This window comes from Diadema antillarum, unplaced genomic scaffold, assembly GCF_040938485.1.
Source record: "Diadema antillarum isolate AM-2024a unplaced genomic scaffold, OU_Dant_1.0 seq00001942_RagTag, whole genome shotgun sequence".
Taxonomy (NCBI): Eukaryota; Metazoa; Echinodermata; class Echinoidea; order Diadematoida; family Diadematidae; genus Diadema; species Diadema antillarum.
In genome coordinates this window covers 1-15,129 of record NW_027272602.1, presented here as the reverse complement: position 1 = coordinate 15,129, position 15,129 = coordinate 1, and the positions used below count along the sequence as shown (strand labels likewise).

General features: G+C 38.7%; 1 protein-coding gene across 1 annotated transcript in view; it reads right to left on the bottom strand.

The window, feature by feature from the left end:
- LOC139713288 (uncharacterized) overlaps positions 1-14,775 on the bottom strand; it is a gene marked incomplete at its 5' end in the record, with an annotated part of 88,947 nt that extends 74,172 nt beyond the window's left edge. The window contains 8 exons of the mRNA XM_071625032.1: positions 143-420; positions 1,491-1,626; positions 2,463-2,476; positions 3,382-3,452; positions 4,884-4,959; positions 5,820-5,898; positions 6,859-7,010; positions 14,643-14,775. Coding sequence (XP_071481133.1) covers positions 143-420; positions 1,491-1,626; positions 2,463-2,476; positions 3,382-3,452; positions 4,884-4,959; positions 5,820-5,898; positions 6,859-7,010; positions 14,643-14,775 — 939 coding nt within the window. The remainder of the gene's footprint in view (positions 1-142; positions 421-1,490; positions 1,627-2,462; positions 2,477-3,381; positions 3,453-4,883; positions 4,960-5,819; positions 5,899-6,858; positions 7,011-14,642) is intronic.
- Positions 14,776-15,129: the final 354 nt, after the last annotated feature.

Here is a 15,129-nt window from a genome sequence, read left to right as displayed (position 1 = left end):
TCATCTAAACGTCTACGATTAAAACTCAAAACAGTAATTTTCTTGACAACCGCAAAAACAATTTTCAAGACTACTGCAGAATTCCTGATTTTGTAAGAGGATTAACTTTGCCTCATAAAAAAAGCAAACTACAATTCCTCACCTTGACGTAGCAAAAGAAAAGCTTCTGCGGCCCAACTCCCGACCCTCTCGTGTCGTGGGGACGCCCACTCTGCACAAACGTCAGCATCTGATTGGGCCACTTGACCGACTCCAAGGCGACGGAGCGGTCCAACTGGACCTTGAGCTTCAGCTCGCTCTGCAGGCCCGCCTTCTTGGCCCCGCCCACTTTGTTGTTGTCGATGGCGAGAAACAGCTCGGGCTTGCCCTGCGTCTTGAACATGCGGACATTGGCGCGAACCTTTTCCACGTGGAATATTGCTATAGAATGGATTGCAAGCAAGTTTCGGAAGGTAAGTTATTATTTTACCATTATCATTTATTCGGCTTTCAAACACAAATATTAATTTGTTAATTATATTTGAGGATCATTTCTATCTATAGTTATGGGTGCGTTTGCTGGAAGACAAATTAGCTCCTAAATATGAGTCATAGCAGTTCATGACAATTTCACATGGTGCTTGAAGCAGTTGAAATAATTCATATTGTTTAATCAATACTTGTATGTTATGTAAAATATGTAAATACTGATGGGAAGAATAACCAGGTTCTTTCAGTGGTGAAACCAAAGACAAATTACCAAAGTGGTCAATGGGAATTTTTTTTTTTTCTGGCATGAAACAATGCTTGATTTCATAATGTAAATTATTAAGCATGTGCAAATATAAAGGGGAAAGTGTGATGAAACCTGTCAAATTGCACTGGTTTAGTAGAACAATATACAATGTACATTGTATTAGTCAGTCAGAGATCATAACAATTACTCACTTTCCAGTTTCTGAAAATATCTTAGAGTTAGAAAATGAATAACTACATGTACAAACAGGAATATATTATGAATTCATGTGAAAAGTACCAAATCTTCACCAGGGCTAGCAAACCACAATTCAGTCCATGTTATGTATTCATGCATCTCTGATGATCTGCTAAAAAACACACTTTTTTATCGTCATGGTGGCTTATCCTCTACACTGGTGGCAACAGTTGCATATTGATGTCAAAAAGACGTATCACATCAACAGACTGAGTCCTACTGGATTTCTACTTACGATGTTAACAAGTGTGTTTTGTGCCACAGATTTTTATTTCATTGATCATTCAAAGGATTGGTCAATCATACAAATTCTTCAATTTACATATCAATGTCCTCTACATGTACGGGTATGTTTGAAACAAGAATGATGATGTTCCCTAAAGTTTAACCCATTGAGGACGAGTCCCAAGTATACTCGGGCAAGCGTCTATGGAAAATGCGTGCTGTAGCAAAATCAAACCGTCCTCAACGGGTCAAAATTATCTGCAGATCCAAAGCCGATCATGTGGCCTCTCACCATTTTTGCCGGCACTCTCGGGATCGCCACACGCGTCCACTGAGTTGTCGGGGGTGACCTGGACAGCCCTGCCGCTGACCTTTGACACAAAGGTCACCTGATTTCCTGCCTCATACTTCCACTTCTCCTGGTCCCACTACAATGAGAGAGAAATGGGACTGATTGCTTCAATTTCAAAATCCATTCAAGATACAAATTGTAAGTCTCTCCAGTATTATCTCAGGTCCGTTATGCCTTCAAATTTCCATGTAAAAATTGAATTGGTTTTAAAAGAGTATTTGATAAATGTTACAGCAGACAGGTCCTTAAGTTTTATGGCAGTGAAAACTTGAGCAGTGAAAACTTGAACTTTATCTTTCATCCTCCTCTATCTAAACCTAATTGTTTGTTTGTTTGGTTTTTTTGTGTGTGTCATTTCTGAGTGAGGGATTACAGAATCTTAAGCTTTGTACTGAAATCGTTATAGATTGCACCACCCCACAATTATATTTTTATGCTACAGCTGTATACACTATCTACATGAAAGATTACTCAGGTACTTTGCAAGATCTTTGAAACAAGGAAAACTTCACACTATTACATTTAAAAATTAAATACAGGCTCATAAGAATCACATTTATTACACATTGTTCTTGTTGTTTTTTATTTGTTGATGTTTTAATATTTATCAAACAATATTTCAATTACACGATTCATGGCAACATATCAAGAAATCTAAAGTTTCTTTTTTTTTCAGGGACATGCTGTAATAAAGGGCTGTGCCTTCCTGCTTGTTTCCTACCACTATCCAATTTCTTTGTTTTCACATCTTTTTCATGAATGTTGTCATGACTAATGCTTTTATGTCTTAGTTTGTAATGCTGTCGATTTCTGTTATATGTGTGATATTATTGAAAGTGTTAAATAAACTGCAATCAATCAATTAAGTAATCAATCAATCAATCAATTAATCAATCAATCAAACAAACTTACCATCTCCTTTTCGACTGTGCAGAGTGGATGACAAGAGGAAAAGAGTGAAAAGAAATCAGACGTCAGATTCTCATCAAACATGAGCACATCCCCATGTACAACAATTTCTCTGGTTAATCAAATACCATTTTACAATGACAAAAATCAAGCATTACTGTAGCTATTGGTATACTGTAAAGTACATGTACATGTTGCAATTATTAGTAGTAAGCTAGGATCACACAGTTGTACTTGTATGAAGTACACTGTCTTATTGTATTAAGCAGTACACATACAGCATGCTCACAAGATGCATTTCCTTTTTTTTTTCTTCTTCTTCTTTTCTGGGATGATTATACACACATTCTAGTAGTCCATAAAATCATTCAAATGAAATTCATCCTTGTTCTATTTCGGTCTTAAGGTATCAGCCCTATTTCATACGTTAAGTGATCTTTAATAGCGCAACTAAACATAAGTTTCATATGAGTAAACACGTAGACACAATCAATGCATACATTGCAACATCAGTGTAGATTATGTGTGCATACCCGACGTGACATTAGAGTAGCATGGAAAACTATTAAAACTTTTCACTACTTGATACACTTTCTTAGAACAGACTACCACTATGTAGAAAAGAGACTACACATTCTATACCCGGGTCAACTTGTACCCCACTTGATTTTCCTTTTTTGTTCTTTCCTTATAAATGTTTTGAGTACAGTGTATCTTCTTTTCAATTCTGGCAGTGCAATGGCACTGCTACATGTGCATGAATCCCTGATTTGTTCCTGGATACTGGTGCAAGGGTGATATAGCGGCGAGTTGAAACCACATGACTGCGCATAATCGATTGCTCTCTAGTTGACATTGTATCGTGTGTGTGTGTGTGCGTGTGTGCGTGTGTGTGTGCATTCTGCGACATTTCAATACTCACAGCTGACGGACTTGTTGTTGACATAGAGTTCTCTCACCGTGTTCCCGTCATCCTCACCGGAATCTAACCACCTGAAAAACGAAATACGAAGACGGATACTGAATACATGTACAGTGTACATTCTTTAATAAATTAATTTCTTTTGAGGGGAAAAAACTATCTTGAAATAAAATAATATATGCAGTGGAACAAAAATAGCTATTTAGTGTGTTATCTCTCTCTCTCTCTCTCTCTCTCTCTCTCTCAATCTCCCTCCTCTACCTACACATACTTGCCAACATTTTCATTTGAGAAAGTGGTAGAATCCAGGATGCCTAATGAAATCTTTCAAAAGTGGTAGTCTACCGCCAAATGCGGTAGAGTTGGCAAGTATGCCTACATTGTATTTCTACCCTCAATCTTTTTTCTATCTCATTCTTTCCTAACATTGTTCCGTGCACATGGCAAAGACAAAGGCTGTAACTCTGCAAAAGGAAAACTGAGAAAATAATGTTGGAATTCGTTGACACGTGTAACAATAAATACGTTGTTGCCTCCTCTTGGTGCACCTTATTAGGGCTCACTGTTTGCTCAGGCCCCCCCCCCCTTTCCCCTTGCTGTTGCTATTTCACTCTTTTCCTTTCTTTATCCCTCTGTTTTTCCTTATCTTGTTTGATGTCGCCTCCCCATTCATCCTTTTCCTTCAGTGGTTGCCCCCATGATCCTCAGGATCATTACTGACCCTCCTCTACCTTATGTCTGTCCACCCTCCTCTGCCTTTTGTCTGTCCACCCTCCTGCTCTAATCCCCCTCCCTTTACCTGTTGGGCTCCTTGCCCATGACCTCCTACCCTCCCCTTTTGTTTTCTTTGTTCTGTGTCCCTAGCCCTCCCCTGACTGTTCTTGTTGTGTGTAGTCCTTATATGTGATTGCTTTCCCTGCTTGTTTGTCATTTTGCCTCTGATGAAGATTCTGCTAGGATCGAAAGCTCAGGCCCCTTTTGACTCCAATAAATATGTTGTTAATGAAAATATTCTATTATCAATGACTGATATTCAAGGTTTTTGTATCTGATTTGAAATCACTGCTTTAATCCATCGTGATCATCAGCACAATTGTATAAAGTATGCTGATTACCATAATGAAACCAACAAATGTACAAATATCATTATGATTACCATTGATATCATTGATATTATTTGCAGAAATGTGCAGAAAATAGCTACTGGGAAAGACATCCATTTTGCTCGCAATGATGCAGCTTGTATGTTCTGAAATACACACGTTCCAAGTTTTCTTCAAACCCTGCACTCTCAGGGCATTACAGTACAACATTTGTAAAATGCTCCTTTTAATTCAGCACGCTACAAAATCAGATATAAAATCACCTCACTTTACTCACATTTTTATTTTTTGTTTGTGTTTTCTTTCCTTTGTTGGGGGGGGGGGGGGGGGGGCACTGCCAAATCATTCACGTAACCAATACAAGTAATTGATTTTTTCCACTCTTTTTCTTCTTCTCACCTGAAGCATGGAAAGGTCGCTTCCAGTCCGCTCTCTGTCTCCTTGACAACCACTCTGTCCAAAAACCATCCTTTGCCTGTGGCAGACAACAATGGTAGTAAGAGAATGAATTGTCTTATGCATTATAAATAATGGCTCCTCATAATATGTTGAAACAGTTTGATACTGATTGGCAACGTAGTACATTGTACATTGTGGGCCATACAGTTTGCTTAACTCGTTGAGGACGAGTCCCGAGTATACTCGGGCAGGTGTCCATGGGAAATGCGTGTTGTAGCATAATCAGTCTGTCCTCAACGGGTTTACAATAATGCCCACAAGCAACCGTCAACGGAATCAAAAGGGATCATGATTTCCGTATACGCGTGTTACCGTGAACCAGATTATATGGAATGATAGTGCTTCCAAGCTTGTGTTGTTTAATCTGCTTGTTGATCTACTCTAGAATGTGGAAGTGTTACAATGCATGATTTTCATTTAGAACCAATAACAGTATGTGATGTTAATGGTAGAAGACTTTTCATTTAAAAACATTTGAAGGAGGGAAATCATGCTGTTCGCTATTACTCATTTTCTTGCAACATAGCAGTATCCTCTATTTCAACATTATATACACTTCTCACTAAAACACCAGCATCCTATTGCATTTACTTACTATGAGGGCATACAAGAGCACAAATGTACACACTTCATGTCCCCAATATTTTGTGTCCATGAAAATTCACGATAACAACACATCAACAGTATTTTTTCAATGTTTGTCATATATTTGTTTTCTTATTTTACGATGTTGTATACTGGTGACGTCTTTGTGCGTCAGATTGTCGGCAGACAGAAATAACGAGGCAACTTCGTCGCAACTGCGTGGGTGGATGTTTTACTAATCTTTCTCTTTGTTTCAAGGTAATCATTAGGGAGAAACAACGGAGAACGGACCTTGTTCAGACGTGTCGTGGCCGATAACAATCTTGCTGACGGCGCCCAAGGAGACGGCCTCCACTGTGAAGACATCGGACTACGATGGTCGGGGTAGAGAGAAAAAGAAGAAAAGATAGGAATCAATCAGAGTTCTACAAAATAAGAAACAACCAACCTTAAAAAATGAGAAATTAATTCACCTCGAGGAGCAAAGTTCCACTCTTGATAACACCTACATACGGCCTCCAGGTGAGAAAAAATTCTGCAGATCCATATCAAAACCATCTTGATGTTGGGGTGCACAAGAAATTGAATTCTAAGATGTACGTAGAACTGCGCAAAAAATGCAGAATGGCAGATGAAATACCCATGTTTTTTGAGATACAAATCTTTGTGATCTAAGCAATATGATAGTCACAATGACATCTGAACGTATTATAGGTGTATTTATGTTTGAGGCATAAATTTCAAGTAAAAACAAATACTGTGGATACATGTAGTGTGGTAATGCAATTTAATACCAGAGAGACCACACATGTGTCATTAAGTCCCATGCATGCAAATCTATGTTTGGTGGAGACAGCTTTTAATAGGTAATCATAGTAGTTGATGAATAATTCTCTTCATTAGCCCTTCCTTCTTCATATTTATTACTTTTTTTTGGGGGGGGGGGGTTGCAGAATTTTCAGAAGCCTCTTCAAGGCTACAGTTATTATTATTAAAAGTTGTAAAAGTTGCAGCGCATACAAGTAGCAGATTAAAGCTCCTGTTGCTTTTTCAAATAGACATTTTTTTTCTTAAATAAATGTCTTTTTTTTTATTTTCTCAAATAAGATTATGCAGATTCAAATACATTAAGCAAGACTTTATGTCAAATCTTTCTCTGGTGTAAGCTGTGTAGTAAAATTCCAAAGTGTTAATCTAGAAGATAAACCAAGGTATATAATTTGGGTGGGAACATTCCTGAAGGATTCAATGGGTACATAGATTTTACTTTCATGATATTCAGCTACTGAAATATCAACACATTTCTGCAAATAAAAGATGTCATTCTAACCTTTCCCTTCTCAAACTTCTGTTTCCTTCTCGATCTGTGTAGAAGGCGTGGCCCTGTGTCCCCCCTCTCCCCGTACAAAGTGATGTAGACGTCAGCTTCCGTGGCCGCATTCCAGTAGTTTCCTGTTGTCACGGTAACCTGGTAGATGAGAACTGGATGGAGAGGGAAGGAGGAGGAGGATGGTGAAGGATGGAGTAACTCTGTATGCATGACTGCTGATGTGTGGGCACTGATTAACCTAATTGATTCTGATATTCAGGAATGCAAACACACGCAAACACAAACATATCCCTCAAAGCCTGCACATACAGTTGTACTGTACACGCATGCATGCACAAACACACACAGACAAACACATACCGGGTAATCACAAACGCACCATGTACTTTATTACCATCTCCATTGCAATGAACATGATGATTTATTTCTCTCAAAACCTTTTACGGTAACGTCACTTCTATTTCAGATGAATAAAAAGAGTGTGTTTGCAAACCTCAAGTCCTCCTTTTCCTCTCCCCACCCTCACCCCTACCCTCCATCCTTCCCCCCCCCCCCCCAAAAAAAAAACTCTCTGCATGCCTTAGAAAGTAAAAGGGACAAAATTTTCTAATACTTGTATCATGAACAACAGTCAATTACACAACTGGTTCAATGTAATAGGTATCAAAAGTGACTGAGATGTTTTATCCCGGAACAGATGATATGCTCTATTAAGAAAAACCAAATATCCCTACACATTTACTTATTTCTTTTATTTCCATTTTATTTCAACAGGGTAGCCCTTTCAGTTAAAAAACTGCTCTACCTTTATTCCTTTTATAAAGTAAAAGGAACAAAATGTTCTTATATCATGAACAACAGTCATTTACACGACTAGTTCAATATCATAGGTATTTGACATTTGTCAAGACTAATATTTTTTTTTCTCCGTATTCATCAATCTTTATACCACATTATATGCCAAAAGAAAGAAAATGTACTTCAGTGTAAAGCTTTTCACAACAAATCAAAGACAAAACCTCACAAGAATAAAAGTAGATTCCTGAAAATAAAGAAAGGCAGGGAAAAAAAAGGAACGAGCAAGTGACATTGCATAACTGTTCACTGGATCAAGGATGAGACAGCAAGATCAGGGGGGTGTTTCATCAATTTAGTCAGTGCTGACAAGTTGTCAGTCTCTGACAATTTCAGTAAAATCCTTGGTTTTGATTGGCTGAGATGTTCTGGTCACTGACTGTTACCATGGTGATTGTCAGAGACTGACAACTTGTCAGCGCTGAGAACTTTCATGAAAAGGTACCCAGAAGCCACGCTATTATATCCTCCATCTTACGTATAAGTGTATGTGTGCATGTATCTAGTCCATGTACATGCACATATGTGCGCACAGATGTTGCTGTGGGTAAACTTAATAGAAAGGGACAATTTGAATAGCGCTGACCTAATTACAAATTTAAGCAAGCCAGACAGATAAATACATATGGGTCAAACAAATTAGACGTACTTCTTCTCTCCTTCTCCTTCTCTCATCTCTCTCCCTCCATATATTTCTCTTTCTCTCTCTCCATCTCTCCCTCTCTCTCTCTCTCTCTCTCTCTCACCCCCTCCATCTTTCTCATCATCTCTCTCTATATATATCTATCTCTTTCTCTTTCCATTTTGGTGCATACTGTCATGTCATGCTCTTTAACCCATTGAGGACGAGTCCTGTGTATACTCAGGCAGGTGTCTATGGGAAATCGCGTGTTATAGCAAAATCAGCCTGTCAACGGGTTAAGGGAACCAAAAAGAAGTCAGACAATTGCTCTTCCACTCATTACTTCGCATGGAGACAATGAGGGTTCTATTTCTTACAGAGCACTCAGTTTGTGCAAATGTGTCCAAACATGTTTCCAGGTTACCAAAAATAGTCCTTGTGGGCTCTGCAAGTAAGCTAAGAACTGTGCTTCTTCCAATCGAAGTTATAATAATACTAATAATAATAATAAAGGACATTTATATTGCGCAGCTACTATAGGAATATACTCTACTGCTCATTACAAAGTAATAATCACAACATACATAATTCAAACATAGAATGCATTGTTCAAAGGATGAGATTTTAACATGATCTTAAACTCATTAATTGTAGCTGCTTGCCTTACAAACAAAGAGAGATTATTCCATAATTTAGGTGCAGCATACAAGAATGCTCTGTCACCAAGAGTACAAACGTGTAGCTTTTGATTTCCCTGATGGATATTTCAATAGTGTTGATCCCGTTAACTTCAGAGATAGTAGAATGTTTGAAATAATGTTTTTAAAGGCGCATAGTCCCAGTAGTGTAGAGGGCGCTATTGATGATACTGCCGATCACCGTAAGCATTGATACGAAGATTGCCGAAGTTGAGCTGTCATCAAGAGTAAAGCGCGTAGGTGTTGCTAAGTAACATTCTTGCCTTCGTTGTCTTCTCTGCGCATCACGCAGTCTGTAGTAATGCCAGGGTGCTTGCATATGTGCTTCGTATTATGACATCACAAAAGAAGTTTGCTAAAGCTGTCATCTCCCTCAGCCGAATCATGAGCCGAACTGTGATCGGACCACTGACTACAGTGGATCGGACTTCTTTGGACTCGGGGAAATGGGTCACAGCGTAAGTGCTAAAGAGGAGTCGATAGCGTTGTAGGTCTCTATAGGAAACTTGCGCTGTGCGCCCGCGTACACATTTGACTAAACCACCAGGACCATGTGCCTTTAACTCTGCAAGTTCCTGTATGGTGTATGTACACTGGTGCTGTACCATGAGTTGGCAATCACGGTAGGGAGGTACTTGGTCATGTGATAATAGGGATGCCATGGTGTAAAATATCAAAATGAACTTGTTTCATGGCATAAAATTTTTAGGTCCTAGTGAAAGATGAAATATCATGGCACAATTGAATATGTTTGATACATCTTGAACAGAATGATACAGAAATGTCTCATTAAAAAAAAAACCCAGAGATTCCTCACATTTCACATACTGATGCGGGAGGGGTAAATGTACAAGCAATGATAAAGAGTTCTTATAAAGGTCATGGGGCAATAAATAAGGATGACTTAACAAAATACAGGTGGTAGCATTCCCAGAATTCATCAGATCTAATTAAAAGAATCAATGATCTGTTATATTTGTTTCACTGCACACACCAGCTACATATATACATGTATTTGCTCTTTCTCCAATGAAGAAAAAAAAAAATATCATTGAGATAAATCAATAAGTCCATGTAGCGTACTTAGCCCTCCCTTGATAAGCTATTTGATTTCTTCTCTTCCCTGTAATTAGAAAGGCAAAGCCCCATAACCCTTTCTGTGCCAGGGACTTTAAACAGTATGTACAATATGTTTTGTTTTTGTGGTTTTTTGTTTTGTTTTGTTTTTCCCTGCAAATCAGCACTCAGAGCACCCACAGGGTTAAACTGTAGCAACATCTTAAGCTTTAAGGTTTGGAGCTCGCAGTGACGTGTTGGGGATTAACCCGTTGAGGACGGTTTGATTTTGCTACAACATGTATTTCCCATCTAGACACCTGCCCGAGTATACTCGGGACTCGTCTTCAACGGGTTAAAGAAGGATCACCATCAATTGTGGAGTCAGTTTTTGGACATCCATGGCTCAATGGCAGGGTAGAGCATGGTGGGTGAGAATGTAGCTCTCATTAACTGTCATCGGCTTAAAGCCATCCTCACCTCTTAAAATGGAGTGTGCAGGGACAATACGACCTTCAAGAAGGTTTGAAAAAACTAGCAGGCATTACCAATGACAATCACTATGTACTCGTGACAAAGACAGAACATGCCGTTCACCTCTGCAGGGATATGCACCTCCTACCCCCCCCCCTTCATCTCCAACGCAACCTTCATCAATTTGTGTAATTGAATGAGGATCCTGGCGCAGAGTCGACGGTGTCTGCCGCTCGGTTGCAAGAAATGTGATTACACGTCCACGGACAAGGGCCCCGTCTCCTTCAAGCTTCGCGGCACTTTCATTAAAACCAAACTAATTTGAGGTAAAGGAGGAAGAGGAGGAGCAGGAGGAGGATGCTAATGGTTACAATACCGTGGATGCAGTATACAAGGATCATGGCTGATGCATCTAGTAGCCAGCAAACACTCTTAACGGAGAGATATATAATAGACAGACACAAGAAAGTCTTGTAGGGTGTGTGCTGTGTGCATACCATTGAGCTAAAGCAGACCAGCATCTACTTACTTTCATGACTACACGAGATAATATAATACGTGTACTTTTTTAGTAGGAGTCATAACAATATTGGGTGTAGTCTTCAATTTATTAGTATTCTAGCCATTATCCTCATTAATTCAATTGCCATATTACATTAATGTAATTATTGCTGATCATTTTTTCCATTATGATGATTATTATTAAAGGGATAGTATAGTTTTGGTTGAGATCTAGAGTTTCAGTTTTCCATTCTTTTTTTTTTGTGTGTGTGAGATAATGAGAAACCTTTTATGAAATATGAAAGAGCATACAATTGTAAGAAGAATTCAAAGTTTTTTGATGAAAATCAGTTTTGAAAAGGTCAAGATGTATATAAAAATAAAGAAGTAAAAATAAAGGGTGGGACCCATGTTTTATTAGGACCACGTTGTTATACCTATTTTTTTATATCTCAGCCATTTCAAAAACCGACTTTCATCAAATAACCTAGGCTTTCTTTTAATAACATTTCTTTTAGGATTGTATGCTCTGTAATATTTCATACTCAAGTGATATTTAGCATGCAAAAAGTTAAAATCTAAATCCACCATCTTAACCAAAACCATACCATCCCTTTAACATTTAACCATGATCACTTTTATCTTCCATCCTTGTACTGCAATACCATTGCAATCATCATAATCAACCACGATCATTTTTATCAGCAGACCTATTATTGCTTATTCTACTTAAAGGGAAGGTACATTGTATAGTATTGGTGAAGATGAGGATCAGGCTTTAAACTTTTTGCGAGATACCAAGAAACCATAAAACTATATAATCCCTTCAACTACTTTATCAGCTACCTACAAGTACAACTACTACAGCAAGAGGAAGAGCAAGTTGTTCATGTGATGTCGAAATACAGATCTTATCATCAAAATATCAGCATCCCCCTAACCCCCCCCCCCCCCCTCCCCCATCCACAATGCCATCAATTGCTTCAATCTTTCTCTATCAATCCTGTTTGGTTCAGGGTCAGAATTGACAACAGACAGCACAGACTTTTCAACAAGAATTCCATAATTATGGCAATATCCCCCCAAAATACAGCTTTGACTTAGTATCAAGTTACGAACACTCACTTCCACATAATTCATTTCAAAGAGGTTTGCCTCGTATGTCCAAGAAGGTAATGTACACTCGTTGCTAGAAGTCGCTGATCATGTTGCATTCAAACGCAAGCACATTGCCAAATGTAATTGCTTACCTACTGGGAATTTTAATGTACTTGGGCAATGCAGCTATGAAACCCTTACATCACTTTCATGTTATCTCCTCTTCTCCTTCAATTTTTTCTTTTCTCTCCACATTCCATTTTTTTTTCTTTCACTTTAGTCTCTGAAGAACATTATTCTGTAAAACAGATAATGAGATATTGAATATTTGAAACATTCTTGTAACTAGTGTTTTAATAGGGTTTTTATGCTTTAATAATCCATCGATAAGTCTCCCTTCCAGTCTCTTTCTTTACCTTCACAATCCCTTATACCATCTCTCTTCCAATTTCACACTCCTACACGATGTTCCTCCTCCTATCCCTCTTTCACCTCAATTCTTTCCTTCTGTCTTTCCAATTTGCTTTTCCTCTTTTCACTTTCTCAATTGTTTTACGTGTCTCTGCTCTCCTCCTTTTCCCATCTATCTAATCCTCTCCCCACCCCACTCACTAAAATCCTTCTTTCTCTCTACATTTGCTTTCTTCCCTGTATATTCTTTTTCCTGTTTTGTAGCTCTTTCCTCTCCTTTTTTTCCCCCATCTCCCTTTCTCTCTCTTTATTTTCATTACTTCTGTTCATCCTTCTTTTCATTCTGTTCTCCTCTTCTTTCCTTCTCTTTTTCTTCCATTAGTTTTTCTCCATCTTCCTTCTTCTTCATTGTAAACACTCCTCCACTCTCTACCCTTTTCCATCTCTCCTTCTCTCCTTTAAATCCCCCTTCTTGTATCCTTTTATTCTCTGTCATTTGCTTTCCTTCCTGTATCTTTTTTTCCTTGCTTTAAGTCTCTCTCTTTTTCTCCTCCTTTCTGTCCTTCTGTCTCTCCCATTAGTTTTCCACACTCTACCTTCCTCTTAATTCTTAATACTCCTCATCTCTTCCTTTCCTAACTCTCCCTCCCTATCTCCTCCCTTCTTTCCTTCTCTTTTTCTTCCATCAGTTTTTATCCATCTACCTTCTTACCTACCTTCTTTTTGTTAAAGGGAACGTAAACCCAAACAGCAATGTGGATGGAGTGAAAGCAGCAACATCAGTAGAACACACCAATGAAAGTTTGAGGAAAATCGGACAATCAATGCAAAAGTTATGAATTTTTAACACTTTGGTATTGGAACAGCTGGATAAGGAGACTACTAGAGGTTATGACGTATGTGTGGACAACAATATAAAGAAAATATAAAGAAAATTCAACAAAAATTCACTTTTCTAGCATCATGAAAGAGCACTTGACTAACCGCTTTCAGAAAACAATTGGGATAATTGCTACCCTTAACATATGTCAGTATCAAGTTGATGGAATTTGTAATTTTCATGAAAAATTAATTTTTGTGGAATTTTCTTTATATTTTCTTTATATTGTTGTCCACTCATACGTCATAACCTCTAGTAGTCTCCTCATCCAGCCGTTCCAATACCAAAACTTTAAAAATTCATAACTTTTGCATCGATTGTCCGATTTTCCTCAAACTTTCACTGATATGTTCTACTAATGTTGCTGCTTTCACTCAATCCCCATTGCTCTTTGGGTTTACGTTTCCTTTAACACCCTTCAGATCTCCTCCATTTTCCATCTCTTTCTCCCTCCCTTCCTCCTTCCTTCTTTCCCTCTCTTCTAATACCTTTTCCTTTTTTTCTATTAATTTTCAACCCTCTGTCTTTTTCTTGGATACACCCCTCGGAACTCTCCTTTCTATCACATCTCTCTCTCTCTCTCCCTGTCTTCTTCCCTTCCTTTCTTGTCTTTTTTCCTTCTCCTTTGCTTCTATCAAATTTTCTCCCTCTATCTTTTTCTTCATTATTAACACTCCTCCATTCTCCTCCCTATCCCATCTCTCTTACCCTTCCTTCTTACAACGTTGTATCTTTTTTCTTCTCTTCTTTCCTTCTCCTTTTCTTCTATTAATCCTCCTCCCTCTACCTTCCTGGATTTCTACATCCCTTTTCTCTCATCCTCTCCTCATTTATCCCCCTCAATTCTTTCTCTTCTTTCTCTCCCCTCTCTCCTCTATTTTTCCTTCATCTCTCTACTTTTCTCTCTGTCTCTTACACCCTTTCCTCCTTCCTTCTTTCCATCTCTTTCTTCCTTCTCTTTTTCTCCCATTATCTTTCCTCAGTCTACCTTCCTCTGTTTCTAAACCTCTTTTCACTCATCCTCTTTTCATCTCTCTCCTGTCTCCCCTCTCTTCTTTCCAACTCTCTCTTCCTTTCTTTATCCCTCTCCCTCTCTCTCTCTCCATCTCCCCCCCCCCCCCTCCATCTCTCTCCTTGTTCTTTGTAGGGTCACAGCAAGTTAGGAGTCAATGACATCCAGTCTTCTCACCTGGGTAGACAGGTTCACCGTCTCTCCTAACCGGGAGCTCTCTCCACGTCTCCCCGTCCTCCTCCTCCCGTGACATCCACCGTTGGCATGGAAACGACAGCTCCTCACCGGTGTGGACATCCTGAAGGCGAACCTGGAGGAAACAACAACAAAGAGCCCAAATTGTACGGCCAGCCAGACAAGAAAACAAATAAAAAACAAGACACACAATGAAAATGACAGTTATGAGGAAAATGACCAATGTTCAGGACAAGGGGAAGGTAAACTTAATCTACTAATTCTTGGAAATGTTGTCTCCACATCCATTTTTACAATATCCTGTTTTTGTCCAAGAAGCCAGTCTTAAGTGGTACAATGACCTTATAATACTACATAGTTTTTTGATGATTTGGTGCTTAGAAGAAGCATAAAAACAGTGAACAGGGTGTGGCAAGACAGATTATGCTCAGATAAGCTCTGGTGGAAAAAAAAAGAGAAAGATAATGAA